A 14,613-nucleotide genomic window follows, 5' to 3' on the forward strand; every position below is an offset into this window, starting at 1 on the left:
AAGACTTGGTCAACAAGCCAAAACCCCCTAAATCCACTTGTTTATGCCTTTAACCCTCTAAATATGGTGCCATGACACCTGTGATTCAAAAAAGGGGGGAAATCCCTAAACTAGCATTTTCTTTAACCACTACCCCTCCCCCCTATTCTCCTAGTGCTCTTCCCTTTCTCTCTCATCTCTTCCATCTCTCCCACCCCCAATTCTAAATCCTAACAAAAAAGACCCTAACTCAATGTTACCATTTCTTTCAATCTCATTTCTGACCTTCAGTCAAATGCAATCCCATTGCCATACCAACCTTCCATCAGGTCTACATTTCATGTGACGGTAACAAGTCATTCAGCTCTCCGTTATTGAGATAGTGCAATAAATTATTATTTTTATGTGTAAAGATAAAATTACATACCACTGTTATACACTGTAAACAAATCTCAATGAGAGAAGTACAGTTTTTAAGTGGAGTAGACTGCTTTGAGCACATACAATTAACTAGCCTTGAAGGCTATCAGTGAATTTCAGCTTCCAAAACTAATTTGGCTCTTTAAGAGTAGACTTACTGTTTCGCAATTTTATGATTCTTTCGAGTCTTTTGAGGAACGAATGAGGAATTAACGCCAGAATAGTGTTAATGAGCTGGCTTGGGCTACGTATATATGCATAAGGATTTGCTGTATGAAGAAAATATAGGAGATTAAAAAAATTTAAAAATATAGGAGATTAAAATTTATACAGTGGAAACTGAAGTTAAGAGAGGCTAGAAGTCTGGCACGTGCTACGCACATTAATTTCATTTGGTTGCCGATTTTGGTTGGAACATTAATTTTTAGAACTAGTTAGATTCCGGTACGCTGTGATATGGTGTAACTACACAACTTGTCTTCCTCTCAGTCAATTTCCCTTAAAATTTGCCATTTTTCTCCGCCATTCTCCTCTCCGTTGTCATCCCCTCTCAAGCAATGGCTAAAGACCCACAACTATAGATATTTTCCCTGCTGAAGCAAGTACTGATGACAACTCACAATTTGAGGTTGTGGGGAGAAAATTAGGTACAGATGCGACGATGGAAAAGCAAAATAAGTCAAATGATATTGTGGATAGGGCAACTAAAGGGGAACCCACGACTGCTAGGGCAACAATTGAAAAAGTTCTCCCTGACATTGCACATCATCATTCTCCACACGAAAGCCCTATTCATCAACAAGAAGATTCGCAATCTCATCAAGACAGCAGTACAGATGATGCCGGCAAAACCCTATTAGACTTACAAAAAGAAACTAAAAAAAAGATTTGGTAACCAAGAAATCATCTCGGAAGAAGTGAGTTGTTAAACAGAAGCCTTATTTGTTAAAGATGAGAATTAGTTGTTAACCTTAACAGTTAGTTATTATACTTATGTATTGGTTATTAATTTTATACCTTAGTTGTTAATGTTAGCTTTACGTTGGTAACTGTATATATTAGTTGATAAGTTTTCTGCTTAGTTATGAATATTATTTGTTAGTTGATAAGGTTATGTATTCATTGTTAAGTTTGTCTTAGTTGTTTACGTTCTTACTTAATTATGAAGGTTATTTGTTCGTTGTTAAGGTTAATAATTAGTTGTTACGGTTAATAGATAGTTTATTCTTTTCTTATATTTTACATAACAAACTAATTATGTATGTTCATTTTGCTCTTTTCAAAACAAAGGTTGTATATGAATTTCGTCCTACCTCGAGCTTTATTGCATATTATGAGTTTATGCGCTAGCTCGCTCCAATGATGGATAAAAGGCATTGGGATGCCTATGAAGATATGCAATTTCAAACATTACGTGCGTTTTGCCCCCTTGGTATTGATCTACCCACATTTCATGTGTTGAGATAATAAGACAAGAGGAAGAAGAAGTTTGTCTTCACAGATTTCAAACTGAATATAAGGCATAAAGTGCTCATTCGACATCGAATGGGTTACACACCATACATGGTTCTAAACTGAACGGGAGTTTATGGGTCCTAACAGAGAGAGAAAAAATAGCATTTGACAGCGTGATTTTATTAAGAAGAACAATGTTTCAGCCCCAGCACTAACCACGCATTATGTTGAGGCTCTTCTCATGAAACTCGTACGTCAGTTCTTGGGGTTCCAAGACACTTGTTCAAATTTTAGATAGTACTGATCAAGTGAAGGATATCGTTTAGGGACCTATATGTACAATGAAAGAAATGTGGCAGTAGAAGCTGCCTTGGAAGAAAAAGAAGGCAAGAAAAAGTTATATCTTCAAGAATATATCCAACTGGATTCTATAAGTTTTTCTATTGTCAATGTTATAGCTTTCTTATTAATGTTATGTGTTGTGAAGGTTACTGTATAGTTGTTAAGTATAAAAATTAGTTGTTTATGTTATTGCTTAGTTGTTAAGATTACTGCTTAGTTGTGAAGGTTAAAACTTAATTGTTAAGGTTACTGATTAGATGTTAAAATTGTTTGGTTGTGAAGATTAATGGTTAATTGTTAATGTGACTAATTAGATGTTAAGGCTATCTGTTAATTGTTAAAGTTATTGTTTGGTTGTCAAGATTAATGGTAGGAATGTTAAAACATCTAATTCATTGTTAAGGTTACTGCTTTTTGTTAATTTAATTGCTTAGTTCTTAAGGTCATAATTCCCATTTGCAACTTTCGTTACTATCAACTCACGAGGAATAAGAAATTTGCAACTTCTCTTAAATCAAAGCCTTCACTTACAAACTGGGTAAAACTGAGACATTGGTGGTTCACTCAGAGGTTCTACAACCGAAGCTAAGTTCAGACAATGATGATAAAGCTTTTAGAAATTCCCCAAGTTGAAAAATACAAATCCCCGGTTAAAGAAGAACCTAAAAATTTGTTAAATGAACCTAGAAAGAAGTTGAGGAAGAAGGCCAGAGTTTATCGAGAACCAAGAAGAGATTTGAGGGAGAAGGAGAAGGAGAATGCCAAAGTTATCACAGAAAGGAGAAGGAGAAAGTTAAAAGTGTTAAGAGCACCTAGCCCAATAAAGGATACTCCTAAAACAAATAATCTTTACAACTAAGACATAACTTAACAATCAAAACATAACCTTAACTAACAAATAACATTCACAACTGAGCAGAAAACTTATCAAGTAATATATAAACTTACCAACTAAAAGCTAAACTTAACAGTTAATATATAATATTAACAACCAATACATAACTTTAACAACTAGCGGTTAAAGTTAACAACTAATTCTCATCCTTAACAAATAAACCTTATGTTTAATAACTCACTTCTTTTAAGATGATTTCTTGGTTGTCAAATCTATCCTCTTAGTTTCTTTTTGCAAGTCTAATAGAGCTTTGCCTACATCATTTATGCTATAGTCTTGATGAGATTGAGGATCTTCTTCTACTCAATCAATAAGGCTTTCGTGCATAAGATGATGTTGTGCGATGTCGTCCCCTTTAGTCACTCTATCCACAATATCATTTGACTCATTTTTATTTTCTACTGCCGATCTCATTCCTAAATATCTCCCCACAACTTCAAATTATGATCCGTCATCACTAATTTCTTCAATGGGGGAAAATATCTACAGTTGTGGGTCTTCAGTCTTTGTTGGAGAGGGGATGATGACGAAGAGGTGAACAGAGAAAAACAATGGCAATTTTTAAGGGAAATTGACAGAGAAGAAAACAAATGAGTAATTGGGTTAAGGTTTCTTTTTGTTAGGGTCTAGAATTGGGGTCGGGAGAGATGGAAGAGATGAGAGAGAAGTACGAGAATAGGGGGGAGTGGTAATGGTTAAAAGGAAATGTGGTTTAGGGATTTTTTTATTCCTTTTTGAATCGGAGGTAACATGACACCATATTTAGGGGGGTTAAGGTATAAACAAGTGGATTTTGGGGGGTTTTGGCTTGTTGACCAAGTCTTTTTTTGTTGGGGGGCGGGGGCCGAATTTGGTTCTCTATTTTGGGGACTACAAGCATTTATCCCTATAACATATACAGACACATTAATGGTATGTAAACTTCAAAAAATCAAGGTAAAAAACAATATACTAGCTTGGAAAAGCTATGGAACTATGCTGAATCTAACCTCTCCAAGCCTAGTACATCAGATGTTAGAAGAGGAGGTAAAAACTTAATTAATCAAAGAAATGCACAAGTGTCAAACAGAAGTATCACTCTTCTAACTAGAATAAAGAGTTTAACAATAGGATTACTTTGTAGACATTTTCAACTTAAAGGTAACAGTGATGTGCATTTCACAAGTAAACCAGGTTCTATATATACTCATCAAATACATTGCTGACTCCATAGAAATTCATCAGGTCTAAAGATGTGTATGTTTCTGATATGTTCATTCTGCCTGTCTTGGAAAAATTCATATTTCCTCGTTATGTACGATAGCACAGACATCATATGACTAAATGTTGATTACCTGTCACGACGCAAGCCGACCAAATAAAATCCCACTAAATACAAAAGCTCCAAACCACTTGTTGGAAACAAATCTAGCAAGAAAATATTGTGAAATGGTCAGACTCTTTTCTGTTGAAAGTGCAAAAAAAAAGGCAAATGATAACTTATAGAAAGTATATTTTCATAATTAAAAACAGCCAAAAGCTTTAGATGCTTAAAGGTTAACGCAACAGAATAGTGAACTTGTGTAATTGTCTCTGCATGAAAAAAAGACCAACAAAGCAATGCATGAAATGCATAGTGCCACAGGGTAGTCACACAATGTGATTTCAAACCTTGGGGGCTTATTCATTAGGACAATTTGGGCCAAATGGAACAATTGTCCCAATGGAACAATTTTAACCCATTGGGATAGTTGGAGTGGGATTAAGTGAGATAAACTGGGATAACGGGACAATTTCGAAGTAGGATTGGAACAATTTGAGTAGGATAATTGATGACGTAGCACCTTATTGAAATATGATATTCATTTACCATTTAAAATTACATTAGTTTATAGATATTGTAATACTATATAATTAAACACATTATAATACATTATTTTAATTTATAAAGTACAATATTTATAATATTTATAATCACAATATTTTTATTATAAGTATGTTTAATACTCAATAATACAATATAATGAATATATTACATTATCTTATAACATTTAATATAATATATTATATCATATATATTATATTATATCATAAATTATTATATTGTAATTAAGTTAATGTAGTAACATATATTTAACAAAATATATTTTTGTAATACATTACATTGCACTAGACTATGCTATTATTTATCAATTAAGTCTAAATTAATTGATGTAATTTTTTTATCATAATATTTAATACATTATAATACATGTATGTAAATACACTATAATACATTATACTAAAAGTATGTTCAACATTATTAATTAATATAATATCATATAATATATTATAATAATAAATTTATCCCGTCATATTTTAATAGAAAATATGTGACTATAATGTTATATTTATAGCATCTAAGCATCATATTATAATTCAATATACATCACATTATATTGATATAATATATGAATATAATATGATGTATAATATCATTACCATGATATATGACATGTTTAATAATTATAATTTAATAAATTATATTATACTATGATGCTATACAATATTGTATTGTAATATAAAATAATATAAAAATATAATAGAATAAATTATACATATTAAATTAAATTTATATAATATTTTATTTATATTACACTATAATATAATATTATATATATTGAATATCATTATTATATAATATTCTTATTATATATCATTATTATAGATTTCTATATATTAATTACAATATATTCATTATTTATACATAGATGGTTTTCAAAATTATCCATTTCCCTACAAAGTGTAACATAAGTTGTTTCAAATATGAAGGATGGCGGAAAAATTTCTTTTTTTTTTTTGGCCAGGGCCAAAAATTTTGTATATAGCGTGGGGACAATTTTATCCCAAGTACGAAAATTGTCCGCCAAAAATTGACCACTTTGCTTCCAACAAACTAATAACACCAAAACCGTAATATCCTTGTTCCATCTATGCAATGATAACACAATTGGAGTCCAAAAATACTTATTCACATTATCTCCCCAAATGTCCAACAACCCCATCCACCCCCCCCCCACCCCCCACCCCCACCCCCACCCCCACCCCCCAACAAAAAAAAAATTAAAAGATTGCATTGAGTTTCTTTATTAAGCACTGAAATACCAAATGCAGACAGCATCTATATCTTAACGTAGACTTTCTTTTGCATACACATCAGAAAGAATATCAGATCAAATCGAAACTAGCCATTGATATGATTGCCTAAATGTTTATATTGGAATGTGATATAAGGGAATATTCTTCACATATACTAGGACAGTTAAAACATATTTCAAAAATATTGCATCCTTGCTACATTTTCACATAACACAAACAAGCTTCCGAAGCATTTCGTTTTTGTTGTAACTTGGTTTTCCTTCTTAAAAAAATAATTTGAATTATTAAGCATAATTAAAAAACCACAATAACAAATGAAAGGGTGACAATGCCATAGACAATAATTTGAATTATTGACGGCTTAAAAAAAAGTAGAAGCAGCCTAAAAAAGAAAAACCAAACCGGCCCTAAGTATGATAAAAAAAGAAACACTCTTAACAGATGAAAAGTTGATATTGCATTTAAATTCTTAAATTGCATTGTAACTCACTTTCTATTGCAGTCTGCCCGGTTAGACAAGTCAACATTCCAAATCTGCCATCCTAATTGACCAGCTGCAGCCATTAGAAATGGGTAGTATGGCCAGGCTGCCATACAAAACATGGTCACTCCTTTACACTTAATGGAGATCTTGCATTCATTTAAGAGAAAACAGTGTTACAGGCAAGGTAATATCAGTGCATACCAAGTTCTGCATTCAATCCACTGAGTGCAAGGCTACCAATACATGCAATCCCGAACCCACTAATCCAGTTCTTCGTCAAACTCCCAAATCTCAATGCAGTAGACTTTACACCCACCTTCAAGTCATCTTCTATATCCTGAATATTAAATTTATAGGTTATTCCTAACTTCCATCAGAGATTAAACATGGTACAAGATGCTACAACAAAACAAGGAAACATTACATAAATAAAGGAATATGTGAAGATATTGCCACTGGGAAAATTCTTGGATCAAAAGTACCTGGTGTGCATATATCGTGTCGTATACAAGTGTCCAAAAAACACCAGCAGCATACAATGGAAGGATGATTGTAGGATCAAGACTTTCTTTAACGGCAGCCCATCCCAATAGAGCTCCCCAATTGAAGGTCAAACCTAAATATGCTTGAGGCTGTTATAAAAGTATAACCCAGACAAGAATATCACTTACCCCTGCCAAACAAACAACTAAAGAATAATCAAGGTTTTAAATATCGGTTATCGGGGATTTATCGGACTGGTAAAATCCATATCGGATAGCAGATATCGGGGATTAGTATTTATCGGAGTGATATTATTGGATGGTGTTTATACATAATATAATATCCTTAAATGTAATCTAACCATACTTAATAAAATATAAACATACCAAAATGTAAATAATCATGTTGAGGATCACTAACTAATGGTAGAAACTTGTTTCTTGGTCGCACGACTCGCACGATGAAACCATTCGAATGTATAGTTAGTAAAAATGGAATAACATACAAGCAAATAACAAGATAACATAAAGAATGAAGAATCATCAACCCCTGCCAAACAAACAACTAAAGAATAATCAAGGTTTTAAATATCGGTTATCGGGGATTTATCGGACTGGTAAAATCCATATCGGATAGCAGATATCGGGGATTAGTATTTATCGGAGTGATATTATTGGATGGTGTTTATACATAATATAATATCCTTAAATGTAATCTAACCATACTTAATAAAATATAAACATACCAAAATGTAAATAATCATGTTGAGGATCACTAACTAATGGTAGAAACTTGTTTCTTGGTCGCACGACTCGCACGATGAAACCATTCGAATGTATAGTTAGTAAAAATGGAATAACATACAAGCAAATAACAAGATAACATAAAGAATGAAGAATCATCAACATAATTATTGTGTAATCACGAGATTACAAACTAACTTACTAAGTTGAGATTTAGTAGTTATGAGCCATGTCAATATTTATAAACAAACATAAGCTAATCACCAAAACAACCAAGTTCCAAAAGCAATAAATAGTTTATAATACTGAAACATCCAAAGAGCAAACCCAAACCCAAACCAAAGACCGATAATTCCGATATTTTTAGCTGACAATATCGGCCGATAAATCACTTTACCGCCGCATTATCGCCGATAAACATCCAAAAACGATAACCGATTTAAAATCAAACTTATCATAGCAGAAGGCCCCCAAAGCCGATAAATCGCCGATAATATCAGTTTATCGGCCGATATTTAAAACGCTAAGAATAATGTAAATAATCCTTACCCAAAATGTCAGCCTCTTCATTAGAGGATAGGAAAAGACAAGAAGCAAAGATGATGCCCCCAGGATGCGGCTACATGAAAAAAAAAGCAGTTATAGGCTTATAGCTGCACAACTCCAAAATAAGCAGAAAAAGGTAATGTTTAATTGCAACGCTGACTACTCTGACAACATACCAAAAACATATATCAAAATAAAGAACTTTACAGGAAGTCTGATAATGACTTAACAGGTTGAAGGTTCCATACATGCAAATTAAAGTACCAATAAAACTAACAAGTGACTACAAATTAACAAAAAGCTAACGGAACTTCCATGAGAAACTATCGAGTATAATTTGTTAGCTACCTATAATTATTGAGTTGAAGAAGGATTCCGAGACCCAGTAAGAGTTGGCAGCCAAGAAAGCTAATCCCCTGAAATGGCGTCAATGTACCAGAAGCGACGGGTCTGCATTTGGTGCGCTCCACCTATAGTAGAACAGAAACATTGTACAAGCAATCAAACAACAATTAAATTAATAAAGAATTTCAGGAGATGTATTCCATTGTGTGTTTAAGAGATCTGAAGGAACAAAGGAGCTAAATTAAAATTTTTATAGAATCAAGAGTATTTAAATATTAAATCAAGAAACTTCTATATGCTGAAAAAGCCTATCTGAGTATTTAGAAACCTTGACCACTTTAGTTATAAACAGCCATGACTGTTGATTACTTCTTTCTTGTTTTCTTTGAATGAGTATTTAGGGCTTTGACCACATTAGATATTTAATTCCGTCTTTCTTTCTGTTTTTCTTTGGTTTTCTTTGAAGAGAGAAAAATCAAATAAACGAATACTACCTTAACATCAATATCACGGTCAAGCAGGTCATTAACAGTGCAACCGGCCCCTCTGAGAAGCACAGCACCACATCCAAACAGTGCTAACATCTTTAAGTCAGGAATTTGTCCTGGGCTTGCCGCCATGGTGATTGACCTAGTTTTAAAGATCAAAGGGCATCAATCTTCATATTTCTATTATTGACTTAATTCATTAGTTAACAATTTCAAATAGCCAACTCTCTTAAGACTCCAGATGACCAATAAAACTGACACAGACAACGCACGCACGCTCGCACCCACCCACCCATACACCCACCCGTACACAAGGATATGTATGCGTGTGCAATATGGAGGTCCTTGGTATCAAGCACAAGTTTTTGTACATGTTTTTGTACATGGTAGTGAGGTGGCTCATTCCCATCCACCCGTTCAAATGGGGGACTACATTCACATGGTTGGAGAGTGGATGATAATGAGACACCTTACTACCAAGCACAAAATTTGTGCTTGGTACCAAGTTCCTATATATATATATATAATATATATATATATATATATATATATATATATATATGAAGAAGAAGAAGAGAGACAAAGTACACAAATCCATTAGAATTTTACTGATAGGTATTGAAATGGTCAGGAGGAGATTGTAATTCTCATTGTGAGTCTCATCATCTTCACTTCCTCTAGACTTTCTCAGATAAAAGAACTAAGTACTTTGGAGCGTATGACTGAGAATAGGCTTAATTGAAGAGGTAGAAGACCAAAAAATTCACTAATATGCCACGCATGTAGATCTAATTTTCAGCTGCGCTTTATTCTCCTAATGTTTCATTAATTGCATTATACTACCCTCTTTTATCACAACATGGGATATGTTGAGGTATGAAGAAGACCTAGCTCAGTGACTCAGTTTATAGATTGAATCAGGGTTCAACTGTGCAAAGCCATCTGGTCCATACACCCTGTCACTAGGAATTTCTCTTAGCACCCAAGAGATTCTATCTTCCAATGTGATAGAAACGTAACCTACAATAGAAAAGTTTATCCTCCTATACGCACACTTGTTGACTTGTCGCTCGCTTCATAAACCCTCGAAAAACACTTTCAAACACCTCTAAGTACACATAATCCACATTCCATAGCCTACAACAATGGTTTTTACTCCTTGAATTTAACCTTAAAACCACTATACAGAACACTCTGTGGGTCTTATTACCTCCTCTGCACACAAATCAAGTTCGTATAGCGTGAGGCTTCAACAACAGTAAGGTTGCTCCAATATGACCCAGAGATCATCATGTATTCTATTTGTTAAAATTTCTTCTTCACAATGTAGCATTATGTATATCCCCCAGGCCTCCCAGTGGAAGGAACCAAATACACATGGCTTCCCTAGACATACAAATCTTTTCGTAGAGCGTTGATTGCCTTGGTTATCATAAAATTGATCTATACATATCTTTAACCCAATTTATTATCACCTCTATCGTATCTTAAGAAACCAATATCCTAAGCCTTAACCTAAGCACTAATTTGTGAATATTGAAAAAAACCAAATTTTACCCGAACACGTTACATCATAATCCTAGACCAGACCTAATTATAAATCACTATAGCAATTGGCATAATCAACCTTAATCCAATACCCACACATATGCCAAATAGGTTGTGTAATAATAATTATGACACACTCATGGGTATGAATAAGACAATCATATTAGGAAAACTAGTTTACAATAATCACGTCATGGGATGTCCAAAAACAATAGTTGTTTCTGACACCCATATATGATATTTTAATAATACATTGTGCTTACTTATCTTGTATGAGCTCATGTGACACTACTCTTTCTAGTTTGGAAAGTACTCTAGAAAGTACTCTTTCTAGTTTGGAGAAATAGTAACTGTTCAAAAGGGGAAACTAACTTTACTTGAACTGATATTGAAATAGAATTTTTGTAATAACAACTCAATTGAAAAAGTTATATGGAGAATGAGCACATTACTAATCATAGCACAATAAGATTTATATTCACTTAACTGTTTCCTGTCTTTTCGAGTATCACATAAATCTTGCTTTAAAGGCTTTTCGAGTATCACATAAATTAACTGCATGACAAGCCTTTTCTTCTTATTTAATTAAAATTTCTAACATAGCTGAAAAGGCTTGTCATGCAGTTAATTTTCACATAGGATATATGTTTCTTTCTTCCGGATCGTGCATAGTATCCCCACTTCCTGTCCTGTATGATAACTATATACTTGATATGGGTTGGTATATCTCAGGGTAACCTCTTCTATCCCCTATCAAGCCCTTAAAGTTGATTTGTTCTAAGCCTCTAGCATCATCAATACAAAAAGCAAATAAATTCTTCCCTAACTGAACAAGTAGCAATTTAGCTCATAACTAGTACTTAAACCACGACTAACAATTTAAAATTTGCATCTTCCACCAAATGCACTTAAATCGCAATTACCACATGCAAGGCCAAGCTAGCAACCACGTCCCAATCGGCTTGTCCAGCCTCGCAAGCATCGCGTACGGCCTCGTCGCCTTCGGCAAGTACAGATCGATCCACGAGCTCGAACTGAAATCCTTCGGATCCCCCGATCTCTCTTTGTCAACCTCCTCCTTCGTAGATCGCGACGAGCTGGAGATCGAAGCGATCGAGATGTTGGATACGAACCAGTCCAAGATCCGGCGATGCGGCGGCGAGGCGATTCTAGGGTTACTGGAGGAGAAGAGTAGGGTTTCTAGGGTTTTGGGGTGGGTTAGGGAGATGGGGAGGGGATTGAAAGGGTTAGGGTTAGGGTTTTGGGAGTGGGGGGCGACGGAGAAGATGGAGAGGGGTTGGTGGACCTTGCGGAGGCGGGAGAGGCGGAGCGCCATTTTTTTATATATTGGCAAGCAGAAGATCGATGAAGCGCTGGGAACCAAAAATATAAATTGATTAGGGGCCGATCCAAATAAGGGACAAATTTTCAAAATACACCCGTTTAGAAACTTACTTGTAAAAAACGACTTATTTTGAAAATAATTATTATTTTCAATCCAGTTTCAACCACCTAGCTGAAATTGGGTTGAAAATGATGAAGAAACATCAAAAACATCACGGGATATGAAATCTCGTGAAGTCTAAGCCCTCCATTAGTGTGTTGATTGGGGAAGCAAAAGCTAACTTTACGGGATTTGAAATCTCGTGAAGCTTAAACTTCACAGGATTTTAAATCCTAGTAAAGCTTCAGGCTTGTTATGGTGTTCACATTCGTCAAAGTGTAACTCACTGCTAAGTAACGGACATGTGTAATTATGTATCCAATGCCCCAATCAAGTTGGCGGCCAGAGACCAGAGAGAATTCCAACTTAGCCGACTCGTCGGGTCGACATTACTTAATGTCGACTCGAAAGGCGGTACCAGTCGACCCTCTTGTCGAAGACGACTCGCCATGAGCCCGCTCGACCGGATATTTGACGCCTCACGAGGACGACTCGAAAGGCATTACTTCTCGACGAAGCTAAATGACAACTTCAGCCTCGAGTCTCTCCCCTGGCAACGTGTCAGCATCGCATTTAATGCATGACGGGCGCATCATGCCTCTAGCCTTGATAGCTTTCATGACTCATTGGACCACGTATGCACCACCATACCTCCTATCACTTCCCATTTAACGCTGAGCTAATCGCGCAGTCGCCAACCGACACCTATAAAGTAGGTGCTGACTCAGACGTCGGCCCACACTTCGCCACTGTCATCCTATGTTCGGACCGAAGTGGCCAATCTACCCTTATACCCTCGGTATAAATAGATGCACTATTTGAACTTGGAGGGGATCTTTTTTTAGGATCAGAATCTGGATCTAATCTTAGATCTTATCTTTTTGGATTCACAAATCTGATCTTTAAGCAAACATAATGCACACACAAGAACACAGACAGTTCTTTATTTTTCCCACTCAAACTCACCAGCTGACTTGATCGTCGGAGGAACTACGGGGGATTCAAGCCTCGTCCTCTCACATGTTTCTACTTTGTGCAGATTTTTCAGCTACCCTACTCAGAACCAGACATAAAGTCGGGGAAGAAAACAACCCCTCATCAACACTCAACAACCCCATCCAATAACAAATACATTTGACCGTGTGATCACTAAAACATCAACAAGGCTAAATTCCAGAGAACATTGCTCTCTAGAATTTAGCCTGCAACTTCATAGGATTTTGAAATCCCATGGAGTTGCAGGTTTCAAAAAATATGCATAGAATGTGTGCATGTTTTTTATATACATGAAAAAAAATTTATAACAATATACTTGAATATTTCCGCCTCATTCACAACAATATACATGAAATTTATGTCTCATTCACAACAATATACATGAATCAAACAATACACACGAAAATCACATATATACTGAATTATAACAATATTCATAAAATTCAAACATGAATCAAATAATACACACGAAAATCACATATATAAACAATAATCGATACACAAAAGTAATAAATTTGAACAATCTAACCATATCGTTCTTGAAATTCATAATCATACTGTTAAATTTCACATACATCCCAAAAGTCATCCTCTCCTTCCTCTCCCTCACTTACCCCTTCCCCTCACTCCCTCCCATCCCCGCCCCTTCTTTCCATGATGATGAGCATCGATGATCTGGGTATCTAGTTGTGTATGAGGCCGAGAAGTGTCGACTCCATCAGCATGTGCCGTTCTATGAGAAGTGTCGGCTCCATCTTCATGCTCTGCCCTTTGACTTGTCCTACGTCTTCGCGTGTACACTTGACCAAATTAGCTTGACCTGTCCTCGCGGCCTTCAAACTCGTCGACATGATTTTTATGGAACATGTTTGCTATTCTCTGTCTGATCCTATTAAAGATCCTTAACACCGTCGAATCATAAATATCATTGATATGCTCATTTATATCAGCGTCAATCTCATCAAAAACATTGATCTGCGACTTAATCAATATATACATAACTTAGCAAATAATATCTTAATAAAAAAAGAATTGCCATTTTAATTTAGTTTAAAAGCTTACATCTCTCTCGATCATGGCACTAGGGATGTAACTGTTAGCCCTTATGTTTTGATGATGATTTACAACCACCATTATCAGTACTAATTGCTTGTTGAGTGATATTGTAGTATATATGTATATATATACTCTCGATCATGGCACTAGGGATGTAACTGTTAGCCCTTATGTTTTGATGATGATTTACAACCACCATTATCAGTACTAATTGCTTGTTGAGTGATATTGTAGTATATATATATGTATATATATATGTATATATATATATA

At 34.9% G+C, this 14,613-nt stretch overlaps 1 protein-coding gene across 4 annotated transcripts in view; it reads right to left on the minus strand.

Annotated features, from left to right (window-relative positions):
• LOC109820503 (4-hydroxybenzoate polyprenyltransferase, mitochondrial) overlaps positions 1-12,213 on the minus strand; it is a 14,309-nt gene extending 2,096 nt beyond the window's left edge. For 2 of the 4 annotated variants that reach the window (XM_020386667.1, XM_020386660.1), the window contains exons 1-8: positions 11,769-12,213; positions 9,304-9,439; positions 8,813-8,934; positions 8,468-8,537; positions 7,175-7,324; positions 6,894-7,029; positions 6,699-6,795; positions 4,426-4,498 (exon numbers count right to left, since the gene is read on the minus strand). In XM_020386667.1, coding sequence (XP_020242256.1) covers positions 4,429-4,498; positions 6,699-6,795; positions 6,894-7,029; positions 7,175-7,324; positions 8,468-8,537; positions 8,813-8,934; positions 9,304-9,439; positions 11,769-12,181 — 1,194 coding nt within the window. In that variant the 5' untranslated portion in view covers positions 12,182-12,213 and the 3' untranslated portion in view covers positions 4,426-4,428. The remainder of the gene's footprint in view (positions 1-4,425; positions 4,499-6,698; positions 6,796-6,893; positions 7,030-7,174; positions 7,325-8,467; positions 8,538-8,812; positions 8,935-9,303; positions 9,440-11,768) is intronic. The other 2 variants (XM_020386677.1, XM_020386670.1) reach the window with 1 other exon arrangement.

This window comes from Asparagus officinalis, chromosome 1 (assembly GCF_001876935.1).
Source record: "Asparagus officinalis chromosome 1, Aspof.V1, whole genome shotgun sequence".
In the NCBI taxonomy this organism is placed as follows: Eukaryota; Viridiplantae; Streptophyta; class Magnoliopsida; order Asparagales; family Asparagaceae; genus Asparagus; species Asparagus officinalis.